Source organism: Microtus pennsylvanicus, chromosome 4, assembly GCF_037038515.1.
Source record: "Microtus pennsylvanicus isolate mMicPen1 chromosome 4, mMicPen1.hap1, whole genome shotgun sequence".
Taxonomy (NCBI): domain Eukaryota; kingdom Metazoa; phylum Chordata; class Mammalia; order Rodentia; family Cricetidae; genus Microtus; species Microtus pennsylvanicus.
In genome coordinates, this window is record NC_134582.1 from 121,983,854 (window position 1) to 122,005,742 (window position 21,889).

The window sequence follows — 21,889 nt, forward strand, 5'->3', positions numbered from 1 at the left end:
GATACTCACTATGTAACCCAGGCAGATCTTAAACTCAAAGTAATCCTCCTGCCTTAGCCTTCTGAGTGCTGGGATTACAGACATATGCTTCCATGCTATTTAATTTTTGATTTTCAGACCATGTGCAAACCATTAAGTATTTGAAAAACAAAAAATTAAAAACTATGTGGAAAGATTAATGTGCTATGTGTCATAGAGAAAAAACAGCTTGCCTAATTCTTATATGTTGTTCTCTTAAATCATGAGTATGTTTTTGTTTATATGCCCTTGTCATTAAGTGAGTTTTTCAATAAATTATTCTTCAAAGAACCTTCCTAAATGTGTTGCTTTCATCTATCTATCTATCTATCTATCTATCTATCTATCTATCTATCTACTCATCTATCCATCTGCCTATCTATCTACTCTCTTTCTATCTCCTTTTTTCCTTTTTGCAGAGCTGGGGATTGAGCAAGAACTTTACTAATGAACTGTTATATCCCCAGTCCTCTTTATATATTTAATTTTGCTATAGGATTTCACTGAGTTGTCCAGGCTGACCTTGATCTTGCAATCCTCCTGCCTCAGCTTTCCAAGTAGCTGAAAATACAGACCTTTACCACCAGGCCTGTCTTCATTTGATCATTTACAAAACCACTGTAACCAATAAACTGCTAATATATCTAAAGTGACATCTGATTTCCTGATGTCACTTAGTGCAGATAAACAGGATCAAAAGCCAGTGAGTCATTCTCCAGCAGGAAAACTTATGAATAGAAAATAGAGCCGGGCAGTGTTGGCACACACCTTTCATCCCTGCACTTGGGAGGCAGAGGCTGGTGGATCTCTGTGAGTTCCAGAATAGCCAGGGCTGTTACATGGAGAAACCCTGTTTCAAAAACAAAAACAAAAACACAAACAAAAAGCCAAAAAAAAAAAAACAAAAAGAGAAAGAAAGAAAAGAGATAGAATATTTTATCCCTTTAAAAAACATTTATGTGTGTGTGTGTTTGAGAGAGAGAGAGAGAGAGAGAGAGAGAGAGAGTGTGTGTGTGTGTGTGTGTGTATACATACACTTGTATGTACATACACGTAAGTATGCAGGTGCCCACAGGCCAGAAAAGGATGTTGTATCCCCTGGAGCTGGAGTTACAAGTGGTTGTGAGCTACCCATCTGGGGTGATGGGAACTGAACTCTGGCCCTCTGCAAGAGCACTTTACCACTGCACCATCCCTCTAGGGCCTTCTGTTCCTTCTAGAGCTTGTCAGACTAAAGTATAAGGTTCCTACTCTCTGCACCCCACACCCTTTTTTATGGTACTGGAGAGCAAGCTGGGCCTTGGCCTTGACAAGGGAGCTCTTGGTCAGAGCTGCACCCCTGCCCTCCCTTCTCTCCTGCTCTCTTCGTTCTTCTCCAAGATCTCTCTTCCTCCTTTTCACAAACACATTTCTGTTTTCCTTCTGCGCTGATTGCATAACCTCTTTCTTTTTCTTCTAACTGTAGTGCTCCAGGTCTTTCATCAACAGAAACATTTAGACAGAGCAGTCTGAATTCTCTCCTCTCTCTCCCTCCTCTCTCTCTCTCTCTCTCTCTCTCTCTCTCTCTCTCTCTCTCTCTCTCTCTTCCTTCCTTCCTCTCTCCCTCCCTCCCTCTTATTCTGTCTCTCTGTCTCTCTGTCTCTCTCTCTGTCTCTCTCTCTCTCTCTCTCTCTCTCTCTCTCTCTCTCTCTCTCTCTCTGTCTCTCTCTCGGCAGAATGGCATTCTCTTAGTGGCAGCTGCTGGCTCCTGCTTTTCCTAACATGCTCTGGATCTAGGTGGAACCTCTTGATGGGGCTGACCTGTGAGTAGCTCATCCATCAAGCTGTTTTGTGGTGTGCTAATTCCCTGCTTTGTACACCACAAGTGTGACAGTTAGAAGCTGCCGATCTTAAGACAAGTAATCATGTCCAATGACAAACTCCATAAATAGGGTTTTACCAAGTTATTCTCTGATGGCGACCTAAGGAATACTGGACCAGGCTGATGAACACGCTGTGCCTGTTTTATAGTCCCTGGTTATAAACACATCAGACAAAAGAAAATACTCACCTTTGGTCACTTTGGAGGTGTTTGGAGAAATCTCTGCAGAGGAGAGAGGAAAGCTGAGTCAGGATTGGAGTCCCAAGAGCACTAAGTTCTCGCCAAGCTGGAGAGGTTAGCTACCATCTTAAAACCGTAAGAGACATGGAGCTGACATAACCAAACTGGTCTTAGCAAAAGTGAAGAGGATAATTTGGTGAGGTGCTCGGTTACCCCTAAGCATTGGCTATGCCTCAGAGAGGAACTGTTGTAATTAAACAAAAGAAAATGGCGGGAAGGGAGAGTCATGCTGTACAACAGGGCTCACATGGAGGTTGATTAGAAGAGGCAAGAGAAGGGGACAAAGGGGGCAAAGAGAAGAACAGAGGGGGCAGAGACCAGTCCCTGGGGATAAGAGTGGCAGGAAAGAGAGAGGAAGAGGGAAAAAGAAAGAGAGAGAGAAAGAGATGGGATGTGGCCCGCCTTTTAAAAGGGAACATAGCGAATGTGCACCGGAGGTGCTCTTAGTGGCTGCGGCTGTGGACGTATCCTGTCAGGACCCCAAGAGCAGGCCAGTACAGATGCCTGAACACTAACAGGAGCAATTGCCAGTGGCTTCTCTACCCGCAGACCACAGTTCCACACCAAATGCTCTTTCCGTTCTCTGACGTGCTCATCAGCAAGCCGTGTCCTATCTGAGAAGTGGGGTTTCCTTCCTGGCTATCCTTACAGTGGGGACTGCACACACCATTCAAGCATGATAGTGGGCAGCAGTCGACTGGGCCACTCAGTCAGTTCTGACTTGAGCCCCAAGTGGTCCAAAGCTAATGCAGACAACCCTCCTGCAAGATCCCAATCTAGGTCTCCGAAGCAGTATGTGGGGAACTGGCCTGTCTTTGTTCAAAGCTAGGGCTGACCTGGTATCCCAAGGGAAGGGGAAGCAGTAGGCTCCAAGGTCGTTGTTGTTGCAAGAGATGGGGCTCGGGAGGACTCATGACTGCCTGTCCCTGTAGTTCCTGCAGAAGCTGGTTGGGATGGTGTCAGCCCGGAGCCTGGCACAATAGCTGTCTGGGTGGTCAATGTGATATCAGATGATTTGGGAGATACAGCTTCTGGCTCTGCAGGAAATTCCAAGACAGAGACATAAAAATTCAGACTAGTGTCTGGAACCCAAGGTCCCACTTTAGGGAGCCTGTCTTGGCCAGCCTACTCCTAAGTAGGTGGTATAGCTATCCACTGTTCTATGGGACTCCTGATAACTCTAAAGACTATAGTTATTATGAGCATTCAAAACAAAACAAAACAAAATTCCCGAGAGATTGAGCAGATCGGCCTGCTTGCTGGAGAAAGTGTGTTATATTCTCAAAGACTTGATGCCAAAACACAAGTGGAACGGGGCTGTGTTTGTGAAAGACAGCTGCGATGCTAGTTTTCCTTTTCAGTTTTGTTCTTTCTTGAGACAGGGTCTGGCATGTATCCCTGGCTGGCCTGGAACTTGTGTAGACCAGGCTAACCTCAAACTCATAGAGAGCTCCCTGCCTCCGCCTCCTCTCTGAGTGTTGGGACTAAAGGTGTGTACCACCATCACACCCCGAATTGCTTTCACACGTTGTCCTGACATTTTGAAATAAGAGGAAGCTTACATCCAGCTCTCCAGAATGCCCTAGGCAGATTCTGAGGAGAGGATTCTGATTTAGTTCCTGCTAGCATGGAGGATGCCTGTGTTTTAGTTCCTGTCTTCCTTGTTCATCATTGGTAGACAGATGCTCCTAAACTCTAAAGTGGCCAACCCGTTCCCTAGTCTCTGTTCCCTTCCAGGTGAAAATGAGTCTTCCACTGTGGCAAGCCTGGGAAATGCAGGCTGAGGAAAGCATGCTGGGAGGCTGGACATCTTGGTGCTCTGAGGCATGGTGTGGTGCCCTGGCCCCATGCTCTCTTAGCCATCCACCATGAGAGATGTGCCCGCACCCTTCAGTCCACTGGTATTACTGGGATGTATCCCTTCGTCTGCAAACTACCAGCCTTACAGAGCATTCACACCCATAACCCATGACCAGTTAGTGTCCAAGGCTGTGCCTGCACATTTTTGTCTCAATGAGGAACATCTGACCAAGCATTTGGGACACAGAGACAAGGCTGAGAGAGACTAGTTGATCTTTCTTGTCTCTTGAGTAAATACTGTGTGAGTCATACCAAAGGAACTTGGGAAACACTTCTATCTTAAATGGGTCAAGTACCTACCACTTTCTTCTGTTTACAGAATTCACCAGAAGGGACACTCCTTTATCTTATTTTATTGTTTTTCCCTAATAGTACTGGAAGTTGAACCTATAGCCTTATTCATGCTAGGCAAGCATTCTACCAATGAGTTACAGCCCCAGCCCTATTCACTACACAGTGGCATGAAATTCAGAATCCTCTCTCCTCCTTAGGAGAGGAGTCTCCACCCTGGGATACCTAAGAACCATCCGGGAAGTATCCAAAGCTGTCGATTCTCGTATCTATCCCCAGACCAACTGGAGTTCTTCAGCAAGTTCCTTGTGTATCGGAAGGCTAAGACCCAGCACACTGGAAGTTGTGACCAATTGAGCAATTCAGGATGATTGAAAACAGAGATTGCCATAATTGGGAGTGGAAGGAGGAAACGAGGGGAAACCACAAGCTGGATGATGTGACAGTAAAACTTATTAGAAAATGAGAGTCTAGAAAGGTGGGGAGCATAGGTTTCAAATGTTCTTAGCAATGAGACAAATGCTGAGGACATTAAACTAGATTTGCATAACACTCAAGTGAAGTACAAAACACCGAGTTGGGTTCAGCGGCACAGGCCTATAAACCGAGTCCTCTGAAGGCTAAGGTAGGATGCCTGTGAGTCTGAAGTCAGCCGAGGATGTATAGTGAGACCCTGCCAGAAAGGAAGGAAGAAAGAAGGAAGGCAGGGATGGAGAGAAGGGTGACGTTCATGCGATATTTCTGTATTATGATGGTTAGCTATAACTTGACACGAGGAAAGGGAATCTCCGTAAGGAATTGTCTACACCGGGTTGGCTTGTGAGCATGTCTGTCAGGAGTTGCCTTGATTAAATGAATTGAAGTGGGAGACTCATCCCACCGTGGGCAGCTCCTTTCCAAAGGAATGTATTGTCTTAAGAGTGGAGGTGTTGAACAGAGCACATGCCAGTGAACACGCATGTATTCCTGTCTCTCTGCTCTTGACTGTGGATGTGATGTGACTGCCTGCTTCCAGCTCCTGCCACCGTGACTTTCCCAGTGATGGCCATAACCTGGAAATGTAAGCTAAAAGAAACTCTTTGTTCCCTAAGTTGCTTTTTTTTAAATTTATTTATTTATTAAAGATTTCTGCTTCCTCCCCACCACCGCCTCCCATTTCCCTCCCCCTCCCCCGAGCAAGCCCCCCTCCCTCATCAGCTCGAAGAGCAATCAGGGTTCCCTGAAGTGTGGGAAGTCCAAGGACCGCCCACCTCCATCCAGGTCTAGTAAGGTGAGCATCCAAACTGCCTAGGCTCCCCCAAAGCCAGTATGTGCAGTAGGATCAAAAACCCATTGCCATTGTTCTTGAGTTCTCAGTAGTCCTCATTGTCCACTATGTTCAGCAAGTCCGGATTTATCCCATGCTTTTTCAGACCCAGGCCAGCTGGCCTTGGTGGGTTCCCGATAGAACATCCTTATTGTCTCAGTGTGTGGGTGCACCCCTCGCGGTCCTGAGTTCCTTGCTCGTGCTCTCTCTCCATCTGCTCCTGATTTGGACCTTGTTTCTCAGGAAATTCGGGATCAACCTACCCCTGGACCCAGCAATACCACTCTTGGGAATATACCCAAGAGAGGCCCTATCATACAACAAAAGTATATGCTCAACTATGTTCATAGCAGCATTGTTTGTAATAGCCAGAACCTGAAAACAACCTAGATGCCCTTCAATGGAAGAATGGATGAAGAAAGTATGGAATATATACATATTAGAATACTACTCAGCAGTAAAAAACAAGGACTTCCTGAATTTTGCATACAAATGGATGGAAATAGAAAACACTATCCTGAGTGAGGTAAGCCAGACCCAAAAGAAGGAACATGGGATGTACTCACTCATATTTGGTTTCTAGCCATAAATAAAGGACATTGAGCCTATAATTTGCAATCCTAGAGAAGCTAAATAAGAAGGTGAACCCAAAGACAAACATATAGGCATCCTCCTGAATATTAACCTTCATCAGGTGATGAAAGGAGACAGAGACAGAGACCCACATTGGAGCACCGGACTGAAATCTCAAGGTCCTAAGGTGCTTTGTGTTAGGAATTTCTAACCCAGCAACAGAAAAGAAACTAGAACAAACATCCAAACTAAATTGCTAATGATGAAGACTGAGAAGCTGGGCGCAATGGCGCACACCTTTAATCCTAGCACTCAAAAGACAGAAGTAGGCATATCCCTGTGATTTTGAGGCCACCCGGGTCTATATAGTGAGTTCTGGGACAGTCAGAGCTACAAAGTGAGGCCTGCCTCAACCCACCCCATGTCCCCCACCCCACCTCCACCTCGGCCAAAGCAAAAGTCTTCAATGAGTCCCTCACATTGTTTTACATTTTGCCAAAGGAGGGCCCATCTTCCCTCTTTCTTTGGACTGTCTTGCCAAGGACCTGTATAATAACAAGTGCTTTGGAAGATAGACAGAACCTACCTCTGGAGCAAAGACCAGGCATGTTAGTTGCCAATTATAAGACATTCAGGTTCTATGAGCCCAGGCTTCCTTGGCCCAGTGCAGCCTGCTACACATACAGGGGTGTATTCTGGCTTAGCCTGCTGCCCCATGGGCCTGAGAGATGATGAGTTGATATTTCTGCTTCACAGGGCCACGTGGGAAAGCCCTTTAATAATGTTGATACAGGTTCAGAAACAAGTGAGAACCAGGCGATGGTGGTGCCTGCCTTTAATCCCAGCACTCGGGAGGCAGAGGCAGAGGCAGGTGGCTCTCTGAGTTCCAGGACAGCCAAGGCTACACAGAGAAACTCTTGATAAGGGTGTCTACAGCTAATGTCTCCAGTTAACTATGGTTTAATATGTTAATGGTTAGCCACTATGAATCATGTACTTTTCCAGCTAACTATGGTCTAATGTGTTAATGGTAGATTCTAAGCCACTATGAATCATGTACATGTGAATTCTGGATATCAAATAACTGTGAAAAACCTAAACCACTATAAGTTCTGAATCTTGACGTCAACATAAAGTTCTGTTGCCTGGGTTTGCAGCGATCATCAGCAGGGGGTCATGGTATCTATGAGAGGGAAATGGATCCTACATGATAGTTCTTTATATTTTCCCAGTATTCCTACCTTTTTCGGGAGGGGAGGGGCTCTCTGTCTGTGGGGTCACCTTTGGCGTCACTACTGTGGAAGGTAGCACTGGACTCTGGTGAGCCAGGGAGGGGTCTCCTAGAGAGAGGAGAGTCACATGGCATTTATGATTTTGAGGGCAGAATCTGGGGCGGTTTAAGAACTAGTTACAAATAAAAATAATCAATACACCAGTGCATGTAGCGACATTTCATTTGTATTTTAATAAATAAAGCTTGCCTGAAGGTCAGAAAAAAACAAAACAGCCCCACTGATCAGCCTTACAGATCAGACAGTGGTGACACACACCTTGAATCCCAATAACCACACTAGTTTGCCATAGAAACCAGGCGACAGTGGTGCACGCCTTGAATCCCAGCCCTAGAGAGGAATGTAAGATGGGAGGAGACAGCTCTCACACACAATCTCATTCTGAGGATTCCTGGAGACAGGATTGCCATTTCAGACTGAGGTAGAGAAAAGAGCCAGTGGTTGGCTGTCTTGCTTTTCTGACCTTCATGTTGAACCCCAATATCTATCTCTAGGTTTTTTATTAATTATGCTACAAGTGCACATCCATTTCTGGCTTCCTTGGACAAGGCTAGAAGTACAGGAAGTGAATATCAGTCTCCCAACCCAAATGCACAGACTGTAAACTGATTTTCTAGAATTTTCCCCAGGTCAGTCATCAAGTAGTTCTTGCATGGAATGATATATGTGGTACCAACCCTCCCGGGAGTTCCCAGAAGATGGAGCTGGGCATTTCCATGTAAGTTCCGAATGACTGGCACTAGCTGGGGCTATCCGTGTCCTAGATATGCAGTGTGCCTGTTTAAACAGTTCTCTCCTGGGAGACTATGGATCAGTTTTTATTTATTTATTTTTTTAGGGAGCAGAATGGGGATTAGTATTCCTGGAAGCACCACCAAGTGGCTTCTACTCCAAGAATGTTGGCTTTCATCCAACTGTGGCTGAGTTTTTTTTTAAAAAGTTGGTTTTCACAGCCCTCATCTTCACTCTTGAGCATTAACTGCCCTGGTGAGTAAGACAGGGATTTTCTGTTTGGTAGCTCTACCCAACTTTCAGGTTCTGGAAAACAAGAACACTGTATGTTTTCCTGAAGCCCTCTGCCTTGTGAGAGCTCCATAAAGCTCTCTGGGCAGCTTGAGTACACACCCTAGACCATAGCTCATCCTCTGCCAGAACAAACACTGATGGACATGAGAGTTAACATTTATCAGGTTCCACATATCTCTACAAACCACAGTTGACATCACGGTCATTTTCTGGGTCACCAAGCAAGAAGCTAAGGGATTTGCCCAAGGACACACAATAGCTAAGTGGCAGAACTAGGATTTGAACCAAGATTGGGTGACAGAGCCCATTGTCCATGCGTTCCTATCCCAGGAGGGGTTGCTTCGTGTCCCACTGGCGTAGTTAGCCCCAGACCACAGCACGGATTTTTTTTTTTGCCTCCCACAGCTCCCATCCTTCAGCCTTATGCTCTGTTCAGCCTTGGCAGGAGGCAGGGGAACAGTGTGAGGTCAGCTACTTACTGATGCACTTGAGGTTAGGAGTTGTCCAGTGGGCAGTGTTTGTGTTCTTGTTAATCACACACTCGGTCAGCGTGGATGTGCCGGCTTTCCGTTTGAAACCAGAATTGCAGACATACCTCTCCCTGGAATTCACACTGTAGTTCTTGACCCGGATGTCTGCATGCTCAACAGATATGGGGGTTGGACATGTGGTACCTGGAAAGTGCACGAGAGGGGAGAGAGATGAGAAGACTGGGTGTATTTGTGGGGGTCTTCATGGGAGCACAAGAAACAGCTTTGTAGCTAGGGTTGAGCTTCTCCCAGGGCCCATAGGATAGATGCAAGACCCAAGCACACAGATGTGATGAGAAAGAACACCTATCATTCAGAAATCTTCCAGGAGTCTCCTTTAAATGCCAGCTGCTCAGTGTAGCTAGATACTCGCTAGTCACCGACACATCTTTCTCCGTTCTCGATCAAGATTGTTTGAGGGATGTCACATGGTTGTTTTTGATCAATAGGAAGAGTCTCTTAATTGGTGTCCTTGTGCCCCACTGCAAGCAACCAGCCTAATCGTTAGCTGTGCATCCTTAACAACTTTCCTCTTCCTAGGCAGCCGGCTACTCTCGCAGTAAAGCCCAAAATGCTGAAGAAGTCTATAAGGCTCGTCAGCACCTGCCCTATCTGCCCTTCAAATGCCTTCCCCTTTGATGATTCCCCCTCTTGACACTCACCATAGCCCCTCCTTCTTCACAATGCACCACGCATGCAGCTGACTACCTCCCACCACCCTTTCTTGCCAACTGCCATGTTACCTGCCAGAAAAGCCTTTATTTGCTTAGCTGGTGACCTGCTTCCTAAGGTTCTTTGATCGTTCTCTTTACGCTCTACAGCTTCCTGGGCAGTTTGCACTTAGAATGTTGATGTTATAGAATTAGTGCGTATCTCACCATCTGCAGTCTGAGCTATGTGAGGGTGGAGGCTAAGTCTACTTTGCTCAACATTGTATTCCTGGTCCCTAGTACAGTACCTGGAAATACTAGGTGCTCAGGTACAGGTTAAAGAATAATGAGTAGGTTTAGTACAGAGGCAGAATTTAGGAGACAGAGGCAGGCAGAGCTCTGTGAGTTTGAGGCCAATCTAGTCTACAGAGTGAGTTCAAGGCCAGCTAAGGCTACACACTGAACTCTTGTCTAAAACAAACAAACAAAAGAGTGGTGGATAAACACTTTTTTTCAATAACAAGCTGGAGTCAGACCTCCTGAAATTTAGTTCAGTTGGTTTTAATTCTAAGTGTATAGTCAGCTACTATACACTCTGATTGCTAGTCCATTTTCAGAAGAAACTGGAACACGATAAACTGTTCCAAAGATAGACAGTTCCAGATGGGTCTACTCTCATGGTAGCTGCAACTGGACTCACACTGCAAAGCTCCTGCTAAAACTGGCTGTGGTGGGGGTTCTGTGTTGTCTAAATGAAGGTTTTAGAAGATGATATCTGGTCCTAGAAACAATTGGAGGGTCCAAAATGTTGGCCATTTCTAGTTGGGAATTTCATACTTGCATTTGACTTCTTTTTAATCCCAGCACTTGGGAGGCGAAGGAAAAAGGAGTTCTGAGTTCAAGGCCAGCCTGGTCCACATAGCAAGCTCCAGGACAGCCAGGACTATGTACAAACCCTGTCTCAAAAATTATTTTATGTATATGGGTGTTTTGCCTGAATATATGTGAACCACATGTGTCCTTGGTGCCCAGGGAGTCCAGAGATGGTTGTCAGATCCCCTAGAACTAGAGCTACAATGGTTTTTAACCACTGTGGAAGCTGGGAATCAAACCTAGGTTCTACAGACAAGCAACCAGTGTTCTTAACCACTGAGGCATTTCTCCACCTCCATATGTTTGATTTCTTGTACTGTTTTTCTTTTTAGACTTATTTATTTAGGTTTCTGTGTTTACATGTTTTACCTGAATGTTTTTGTGTGTAATACATGTGTGCATTATGCCCATGAAGGTCAGAAGAGGATGTTGGATCCCCTGAAACTTGGGAGTTGTTAGAGATGGTTGTGAGCCACTCCATGGATGCTGGGAACTGAACCAGGGTCTACTCCAAGAGCAACAAGTGCTGCTACCTGCTGAGCCATTATTGTTCCAGCCCCATTTTGTATTTCCTTCCCTCTTTCTCTCCCCTGGACTCTGTTGGCACAGTGGTTGCCCAACTTCCTTTTAGAACACTTTTTACTTAAGTTCAAGTGATTTTAATTTGAAATGGCTTGACTGTGAATCTGCCAGTTTGTTTGTTTGTTTGTTTTTGACCACTGCTTTCTCTGCTCTTTTCAGACAGGGGACTGTTATCAACAAGCTGTTTCACATCTAAGCCTTGAAGTATTCTCCTCTAGGATTCTTTCAACTCTTCACATTCATTGCACACACAGAGACGAGACATTTAGGACTGATCACTCCAGAGGCTTTAAAATGGAGAACGGGTTAGCAGTAATTATAATGTAGTCATCAGTGGCTGTCTCCTGACAGAAAGGTAGTTGTTCACCCACAAAGACTGTCTCAGCATCCCATTCTAGTGCGAGAGTTCCAGGGAAGTCCTGGAGAGTTGCGGGTCTTCAGTCTACACTGGCATCCTGAAGAACTGGGTTCAAAGCAAAGGAATGCCCCAGGAACAGAATAGACAAACTTGGCAGTCAAAGTGAGGGCAAACAGACAAAAAGCAAATGCTTCCTTCTTCCGTGTCGTTTTGTGTGGACTGCCACCAGGTGTGGCTCAGATGATCCAATCAAGAAAATCCTTCCTGGGTGTGCTTAGTTGCTTGGATTCTAGTTGATTACAGATATAATCAATTGATAATGAAGATTACCCATCACAAGCCCACATCTTGTCAACTGGACCCACAATCACATTCCCTTACATCAAGCTTAATTTCCAAATGAAAACAATAACTAGATCATAATTCCACTTAACATTATACAATTATCCCACAGATAATTACAAATGCATTATATAGTTCAGGATAAGTGGTGATAGCCCTTGCCAGAACTTTTCAGGTTACAGAATGACAAACTAAATAAATTTTGACCCTCTATAAACCAGTGAGACTCGGGTGTTCTATGATAGTGACAGAAAATGACTAGGACCTCTGAGGACTCCTAACCCTCTTCCTCCTCTTCTTCTTCCTCTTCTTTAGTGTTATGGGTCAAACTCAGGGCTTTGCTCATGATAGTTAAGTGTAGGGATTCTTCTTGAAGCAAACTCTAAGAGCCAATGATAGTTCAAGCCAATATTATCAGTTGGTGAGAACATTTTCCTTTAACTATTTCTCTAGTTGTGGTTTTCATAATGCTGGCTTGCCACCCCCTTTTCTTATTAACCACCTCTTCACACCTTTACAGTTCCTTCTTCCATGACCAGGGTCCAGTGCTGTTCGTTCCACTCGTTCTGTATTTGGTATTTTAGCTGTAGCTTTGTTTCCCAGGGCAAGCTCCCCTCTGCCACGTGGAATGGCTGCTCCGCTGTTTTCTGCCTCTTGTCACCTCGGGTCCTTTTTGGCAGTGCTGCTTAGGAGTTATGTGTCTTAGACCCACCTGAAGGGCTTGTTAAAACAAGCTGGCTCCAACCCAGAGCTACAGAGCTAGTGGGTCAGAGGCAAAGCCCAGGAGTCTGTATTTCAAGTGTCAGATGGTACAGGTCCTGGAGGTCCAGGACCCATACTTTGGGAACTGCTGCTCTGTCTACAAGTGCAGCAGAGCAGATGGCACTTGGTTTACAACCCAGTGGTGTGAACAGCAGCCAGCTCATACCATTTTCAGACCATGGCATTGATTAAAAATGAACCTTTATATTGTGTGTGTGTGTGTGCGCGCGTGCGCATGCTTGCGTGCATGTGTTACACTCATACCACAGCACCCATGTGTAGAGTCAGTTGTCTCTTTCTATGAAGTGGGTGCTGAGAGGCGCGTCATCAGGTGTGCCAGCAAGTGCCTTTACCCACTGATCTATCCCAATGGCTGTGCTTTTAAGTAGATCTTGTTTTCTCACTTCAATCTCTAAAGTATACACCCCACTGTGTGTGTGTGTGTGTGTGTGTGAGAGAGAGAGAGAGAGAGAGAGAGAGAGAGAGAGAGAGAGAGAAACTTGTTAATTCCATGTGTTTAACTCAATGTTTCCAAATGTTTAAATCTGCATCTGTGGTACTCTGCTATACACTGCATTGCTCAGAAAGTACTTGGGGATGGAATAATGGTGTGGGGTGGGAAGGAACAATCATAAAAACCAATTCAAAGAACTTTTAGAACACTTGGCAGCAGATCAGAATGGAGAGTTCAGTAAAAAAAATACTAGCCCTGATCTTTGGTAAAATATTCCCTCCTTCTGAGAAAGCCTGAACTATGCTGGGACCTTTGGACCTCTGGGAGAGCTATTACATAATTTGTGGATGGACAGTCTCCAGCCATAGATTGATATCTCCAGAGACTTGAGAGGTCCCCAGGGAAGAATGCCAGAGAAAAGGCATCTAGCTGAACTACCCCTTCTCTTATTTGCCTCAAGTATTCTCCTTAATGTCATTATCTTGTCTTGGGCTATGAGATCACATTGTCTGTTTTCCTCTCCAGAGAACGGGCAGGCCCTACCATGGGTCATTCTGAAGCCTTGGGGGCAGAGGAGTCTAAGAACCCATGCCTTGCACAGGACGTTTCCTGCCTTTGCAATCGCAGAGGTAACGGATTTGGCATGGAACACCCTTTTCCCAAAGGCTGATACTGCTGTAAGTTCTGCTTGGTCCTTCCTCACATCTGGAGCCTTTCTGCTCCTGGAACATGGTGTACAGAGTGTGGTAAATGAACCAGATGGATACAGCTGGGATTGATAGACATTGCTGTCTAATCGCAACTGCTGAAAAAGGCCATCATGAAAAAGTTCAAGGATGAGCCAGATGAGTAAGGGACAAGCAGGGCCAGTGGTCCCATCTCGTCAACAAGGACCAGTGCATTTTCCAGTTGTTCCTGGGAGAAGACTGGGTCACTGTGGCCCCGCAGAACACGCTCATTGCTGGCAAGTGGGGCATCTCCTCCCGCTGTGAGAACCTTCTGAAGACCTGCCCAATGTGCTGGGAGTTAAAAAAAAAATGCTTGGACCTGAAAAGACGGCTCAGTGTTTAAGAGAACATACTGCTGAGTGTAGTTCCTAGCACCCACCCACATTAGGTGGCTCACGACTACCTGCACCTCCAGGGCCAGAGGATCTGCCACATCCTCGGGCCCCCTTGGGTACCTTCACAGTACACGGCAGCCACTCACACGGACATATGCATGCACAAAAATAAAAAAGAAATCTTTAAAAAGGTAAAGAACTGAGCGAGTGACGGAAACAGAACAGCTACTAGGAAGAGGAGTGAAGGCGGAGCGAGTCTGCTCGTCGAAGTCTGATGAAGCTCCAGCATCCTTTCCTCTGCCCCCGTTATGGACGTCCTCTATTAAAGCCGGGTATGGTGATGCATGCCTGTGATGCCAGCACTCAGGAGGAAGAAAGAGGAGAACCAGAAATTCAAGGGCATCCTCAGCGACATAGCCATTTGGAAGGTGGCCTGGGCTACATGGGACTGTCTCAATTTACCCCCACAAGAGCTCACTACTGTAGTTCCCTGAGTAGGTGCTATTTATTTCTCAATATATCCCTCCCTAAGTCTAAACCGACATTTTCAATCCTTCTTTTTTGCTAAAAAAGATTTTTTTCATTTATTTGTTTTTTTATAGTGATATATATCTGCATTCATGCCATGGCATTTGTGTGGCCAGAGGACAACCTGCAGAAATCAGTTCTGTCCTTCCATCGCATGGGCCCTCGGGATCAAAATCGGGTGTGCTTTGTCACCTCGACCTTTAACCTCTCACATGTATCTTTAGTGGGTTTTTTTCCCCCTTCTCAGCACGGGTAGCTATCCAATGATATTTTCATAGGATCCTGGGACCTATGTGTGTGTGCTTGTGTGTGCTCCCACCTGTTACTCTATTGCTTTCATCTGTTTATCAAATGTCATTCCCTCCTTATAACAAGCCTTGAACCATGTACCTGTGTGTAAATCTTTGTTAATTAATTTCAAAGTAGGCTCTTCAATTCAGTGCCTTCCCCCTCTCCCCCGAATTGTGGAGTCAGCACACCAGTTTCCTGCCACAATCTCCACTGCAAGGCTGTAGGTCAGCTCAGGAAACAATTGCTTGCTAAGGGATGCCAAGTCTTCCCGAACTCAAACGCAGTATCTCCCCTTATTTCAGACTTTTGTGATTTCTTAACATATATTTTTTTTATTGATTTTTTATTGGGCTCTACATTTTTCTCTGCTCCCCCCTTCAACCCTCTCCCAAGGTCCCCATGCTCCCAATTTACTCAGGAGATCTTGAAAGACTTTTGTGATTTCTATAAAAAGTGTTTTATAGTACTTCAAAATTTCTATTGTATTTAGTGTGTGTGTGTGTGTGTGTGTGTGTAACTCAGAAAACAACATGCAGGAGTTCTTCCCCTCCACTGTGGGAATTTTGAGAGTCAAAGGTCATCAGACTTAGCACCAAGCACCTCTCCCAGATGAGCGATCTCACCTTGAGCTTTTCAGCCTTGTGCATCCTTTGTCAGATGTACTAAGGGATTAATTAAAAAAAATATTTTTAATTTATTCTTTGTTAATTTCTTGCATATATATAATGTTTTGATAATCTGTTCCCCAATTTCTCCACTTATCTCCGTCATACCCCCTCCATCTTTTCTTTCCAACAAGACTTCCTTTTATGTCCATGTTGTTCTAAGGTTCATACTGGGCTGGTTACTTTGATGTCAGCTCGACACAAGCTAGAGTCCTCTGAGAGGAGGGGGTCTCAGTTGAGAAGATGCCTCCGCAAGATTAGGCTGGAGGCAAGACTGTAGGGCATTTTCTTAATTAATGATTGATGGGGGTGGGCCCAGCCCATTGTGGGTGGTGCCATCCCTGGTTTGGTGGGCCTGGGTTCCATAAGAAAGCAGGTAGAGCAAGCCATGAGGAGCACACCAGTAAGCAGTACCCGTCCATGGCCTCCGCACCAGTTCCTGCCTCAAGATTCCTGCCCTGCTTGAGATTTGGTCCTGATTTCCTTTGATAATGAACTATGATATGGAAGCATAAGATGAATAAACCCTTTCCTCCCCACCCAGCTCGCTTTTTGGTCATGGTGTCTCATCACAGCAATAGTAACACTAACTAAGACATACATAATTTTTTAAAAAAAGTATGTGTTATTATTATTATTATTATTATGATGATGATGATGATGATGATGATGATGATGTGTCTGGTGTTTTGCTTGCTTGAATGTCTGCTCACCACATGCAAGCCCAGTGCCTGCTGGGACAGAAGAGGGTGCCAGATACCCTAGAACTGGGGTTACAGTGGTTGTGAACCTGAGTCTTCTGGAAGAGCAGCCTGTGCTTTTATCTGCTGAGCCATGACACACAGTTTTGTACAGGTGCCTACATGGACACGGGTGTGGGGTTCTTTCCTGGAGAATGAACAGCCTACCAGTGGCCGTGCCAGTGAAGAGAAGCGAGTCTCCATCTCCTGATGGCTGTTAGCTGCTGACTATTCAGCTTCAGGTGGGCCTCATGGCTTCTGGAGTATTTTTGATGCCAAAGAAAATAATATATTTAAATTTTTATTTCTTAGTGTTTTTTGTTAACATTTTGCATGTTTATTTACAAAACTATATTAATTGCAAATATATATATAGTGCCATCTCTCTGAAGTCACTCACTCATCTTAATAACATTCTCTAGGTCCTGTGCGATTTCCTCTGGCCATGATCAGGCCATGACTTACTTGAACTATTTCATAATTCTATTTCATCTCCTTTATTGTCTTACTAATGAAATAGTTATTGCATTATATTTTTAATTAGTTTTTTATTGATTGGGGTTTAGTTTTGGACGTGATCTCACTATGTAGCCCAGGCTATCCTAGAATTATCTACGTGGCCCAGCCTTCCCTCAGACTCCCAGCAATTATCCTCCTCAGTCTTGCAATTGCTGAGATTACAATCATGAACCACTGTACCCAGTTTCGCTATTGCTTTATTCTAGAGGTTCATTTAGGATATCAGTGTTTATCTCTGAGTGATATTGTATCACCTCACACATAAGAACCTTCAACAAGGCCGGAGAGATGGCTCAGACAGTAGAACTCTTGATGTCCAAGTGTGAAGATCTGATTTTAAATCCTCTGTCCTCAAGTAGGAAAGTTAGATGTGATTGTGCATGTGCTGGGGACAGGGAGACAAGGGATCTCTGCTAGCCTAGCTCCAGGCTCAGTGAGAGATCCTATCACAAAGGAATAAGGCACAGTTATAGAATAGGACATGAAATGTTCCCCTTTAGTGAACACATGCACACTACTCCTCTCCCCCACCCCCAGAAAGCCTTAAAGATTACTGTCCATATATCATTCCCAACCTTTGTGTTATCGTCATTGTGCATTTTACTTTTCCATAACCAATGAATTATTACTTTTGCTTTGTACAACAAAATTATCCTTTACCAACCATCAGTTGAAAGAGGACTTTAACGCTAATAATTTCTGGGTATTTGTATCAAGAGCGCTTTGCCTTATCTACTTTGTCTTTTTTTTTTTTTTCTGAAAAAGGAAGTCTATCTTGGGTCTTTCCGGGTGAATGGTCCTCAGAGATAAACCTAGGAATAGCTGATTTTTGAATGCACAAGAATATCAAAATGCTGCAGCAAACCCAAACAGCCAAACAGCCAAGTGGCGGTGAGTTATTTAATTTACAAAGCTAGATGGTCTCTCAATTGCATTAGAAGCAATATATTTTAATGTAATGATAAATTTTCATTTCCCTCAGCCTTAATTACATAGTTTAATACTACAATGATACTACAATCCCCCCCTCAATATATATCTTAGATATCCAATGTCAGCCATACCATACTGAACTTGATGGGACTTGTCTGGTCTTGGAGGCTAAGCAGGGTCAAGTCTGGTTGGTACTTGGATGGGAGACATCCATTATAAGCAAGTTTCATCTTGTCTGTTGGATCATAAGCTTCATGAAGATGGTACATGTATTTCACAGATCCCTGGAACTCCTTTCCCACTTCTAAACCCCGATAAGGGTAGGTATTTAAGTTGGTAACTTATGAATACTTACAGTGGATGAAGTTATGGAACCCGGAGCTAACTTACAGTTGTGCTACTTTCAAAGTTCTCACACAGTCAGTCCTAAAGATCATTTGCATTTGTAGCAAAGGACTACACCTCTTTCTGGTTCCCAGAACCTGTGGATCAGGCTTCTTTATCAAGTTGGTTTGCAGAGTCTAAGATGGGCAAGGAGCCCTGACCTACTCTTGTATCTGGAGTTCAAGAGTTGTCAGGTAAGCTTGTGTCTTCCATCCTTTAAGCGGGGTCAGAATCCGTCACAGCATTTCCTTCCCCTTAGTCCCTGTGACAGGCACGGAGGCACCATGAAATGAAAGCATGGCTCTTGCCCTCTGGAAGCTGACTCTGAATCAGATGTGCCCAAACAGTCAGGGCATCTAGGCTTCCAGTAACCTATTTTTCTTCCTGTCTGAAGTGCCAGCCAACCCAGCATACTTCCTCATGGTGCAATAAGTACAGGCTGTACTCAGCTCATTGCCCCAAACTCATCTGCTCTTCTTCGTCCCTCAGTTGCATTTAACTAGGATCCCTAATCCCCTTCGAGGGTTAGAAGCCAGGATGGCTACCAGTTGTAGATTGAAACCTGTTCCTTACAGTTTGGACTCAAGAGGAAGTCACTTGCTCCAATCTCATGGATACCACTCTGTTTCAGGATTTCTTCACCGCACACCGAACTATTGCAGAAACTCCAGTCTCACTTGCAGCCTCCAGGCTCTCACTACAGTTTGTTCCCACCCTCTTAGAGCACCTGTCCTCCACAGACCCCGCAGTCCCCTGCGAGAAAGGCGTCCGCTAACGTCTACCACCATATGTGATGAATGGAGCCAAAGTGATTCCTAGGACACATTTGAAGAAAGGGAATCACCAGAGCCAGGCCTGCTTTGTGGTACATGACTTTAATCCCAGCACGCGGGAGGCAGATCTCTGGCAAGGCTAGCCTGGTCTACTTGGAGAGTTCTAGAGCAGCCAGTGCTACACAGTCATACCCTGTCTCAAGGAAAGGAGAAGAAGAGGAAGAAAAAGAGAATATAGTATTTCTCAACATCTTACCTCTCAGATATTGCTATTTTTGAGCTTTTAGAGACCATTACCCATGCTGAGGCAACCTAAATACCCAACAATCAGGAGGCAACTGAAGCTCAATCATATCTTTAACAATGAACAATTGTTTAACTGGGTATGGTTGCTCACACCCTCCTGCAATCCCAGCACCTGGATGCTGAGACAGGAGTGTAGTGAGTCATTCCTCACCTTCCGCCTTGCTTGAGTCTCAGTCTCTCTCTCTCTCTCTCTCTCTCTCTCTCTCTCTCTCTCTCTCTCTCCTTGTTCTCCCACCTCTGATCTTCTGGGATTCTGCCATCCCTGCCTCTCATTCCACTCTATGTGCTATGCATCTTGTTCATATGAGTTCAGGTCCTCCAATCTGGGTGGCAAGTGTTTTTACCCACTAAGCCATCTCCTCAGTGGTTACCCTTCTATTTATTTTTGGTTTTGGATCTTGCCATATAACACAGCTTGTCCTTAAACTAGAGATCCTTCTGCCTCAGAGTGCTGGGATTATAAGCAAGCATTCTCCACCAGATTTGGTGGGAATTTACTATTGATTCAAATTAAAACATGAATGAAGACTCAGAAGAATTAGTGAGCTACAGAAGCCACATAAGAAAGAGTACATGCAGTATAACTCCATTTATATAAAATTCTAGAAAGTGCAACAAATCTACAGGAAAAGGACAAGACATTGCACAGTGGGGCAGGAGATAAGGATTGTGAGGACATAGGGAACTTGGCAGTAATGACCATGTCCCTGTGTTGATTATGGTGACGGTTTAAAGAGTGTATACTTTTATCTTGCATAAATATATGCAGTCTATGGTCAGTTATGACCCAATATGGCTATTCTTAAAACCAAGATTCAGGTGCCAGCTGATGGCAAAAGCGCCTTAAGGTCAAAGAGCACCTGAGTCTTCCCTCAGGCAACAGAGAGGTGCTTCCTCTAGGCTGAGCCAGGCTGAGCAAGACTAAAACTACATTCACTTTCAGACTGAAATAGCTGCAGGCTATTTCTGGCCATTCAGGATCACTCCTTTCTATCCAGTTCAAGGGAATTTACCAACAAAACCCAGATGGAGGGTGGGGACCCTAGAATAATAGCCTTGGGAAAATGAAACCCCATAACACCCCTACAGAGCCAGCCCCAGGAGCAAGTGTGAGTGGACCCCCCAAGGAGACTGGATTGGATGCCCCAAACCAAGAAGTCTCGCTTTAAAACACCCTTGGGGATAAGTAGTTGCTAACTCACTGGGAAGTCCATGGATGACCTTCAGTGAGTTCTCGCCCCCGCCCCCCCCCCCCCCAGTCAGACACACATTTTGCAAGTATGTGCTTTCACGTACATTTCTGTACAGAGAGTACATAGATTTTTATCAGACTCTTAAGAATTTCATGATTATAAGAAGATGAAGAGTCCCGTGATGGGACATGACTAGATCCATCTGTTCTTTCTCTTTCCTTATAGACTTACAGGAACAAAACTAGGGTCTCACTCCTTTTTCCCGATGAGATTAGACTTAGATGACACGTTCTGGAACATATAACACCCCCTCTTTCCTGGGAGCACAGTCTGCTCGCCTCTCCAACCATCCCAAGCTTTCCGCACACTTGAGAACGGGGAGTTGTTTCCCAGCGTTCAGATATGCAACCTACCCCACACATTTTCTTCCACCCGCAATGCAGCCCTTTGCCCGGTGCCTTTCATCTAATTTACTTTGACCTGAAAATCGTTAGTTTTTCCTCGAGCCCCTCCTGGAACCCCACACATCGGCGCGACACCCCATAGCAGCGCGTGTGGGCTGGCAGAGGCACTCTCACACGTCTCCAAGTTCCAAGCTCTAGCCGAGCTTGTCAGACCTGCTCTCCTCCCTAAGTCTCCGAATCGTCAGTGGGGTCGCTCGACTCCTTTGAACAAGCGACTCGGCAGCCAGCCTGGAGCAAGACAAGGGGCTCTCATCTTTTTTTTTTTTTCCGCTCTCCGCGGCTGCCTCCACGTGTCCTGAACCCCACAACCCCCACGCCCCTCCCGTGATCCTCTCCAGCTGGACTTGAGTCCTGTGAAGTCGTGACCCCCACGGGTCAAATTCAGCCGGGTGTTCAGGTCCCCCTCTATTCCCCTGTGTGGACTCAAGACGCTCCCTACCCGGTGTCACCCGCAGCGGGAGCAGCAGCAGCAGCAGTAGCAGCAGCAACACCTGGAGGGCGTGGACTCCACAGCCCGAGAGCTGCAGCGAAGTCATGGCCGAACGTCCCTCGCGGTGCCCCACCGGGACGCAAGGCTGGGGTCTCTGGGAGGTAGCGAGCTCAGCTCCAGGACCAGCCGGCAGCCAGGAGCATTCGCTTTCGCTTTTGCTTTAGCCCCCGGGGTTGCAAAGAGGTGCGAAGTGGTGACAGATCTGTGACTCAGCATCCCCACCCCTGCTTTGGAAGAAGCCCCGGCGGCCCGCAGTGACACCCCCTCCTCAGGGAGGCTGCTCCTGTCCCCCGCAGCGCGGGGCCCTCACCTGGACAAGCCGGCGATCTCCCTTCTCTCTCCTTAATGTTGTCTTCACTGCGCCGGCAAACTTCTTCTGGTCTGCTCTGCAGCTTTTTGCGCACACCTAACTTCAACCTTGTCCGCTTGTCACTTGCCCTGGCTGCTGGCCCTCTGTTATTCCGATTGCAACTTTCAGAAGTCAATCTCCAGGTAGCCCCGAGACTGACTGTCCGCGCTTTG

General features: G+C 45.6%; 1 protein-coding gene across 1 annotated transcript in view; it reads right to left on the bottom strand.

The window, feature by feature from the left end:
- Il15ra (interleukin 15 receptor subunit alpha) overlaps positions 1–21,478 on the bottom strand; it is a 29,053-nt gene extending 7,575 nt beyond the window's left edge. The window contains 5 exon segments of the mRNA XM_075971096.1: positions 2,069–2,101; positions 2,956–3,156; positions 7,391–7,489; positions 8,947–9,141; positions 21,317–21,478. Of these exon segments, the coding sequence (XP_075827211.1) occupies positions 2,069–2,101; positions 2,956–3,156; positions 7,391–7,489; positions 8,947–9,141; positions 21,317–21,413 (625 nt within the window). The 5' untranslated portion in view covers positions 21,414–21,478.
- Positions 21,479–21,889: the final 411 nt, after the last annotated feature.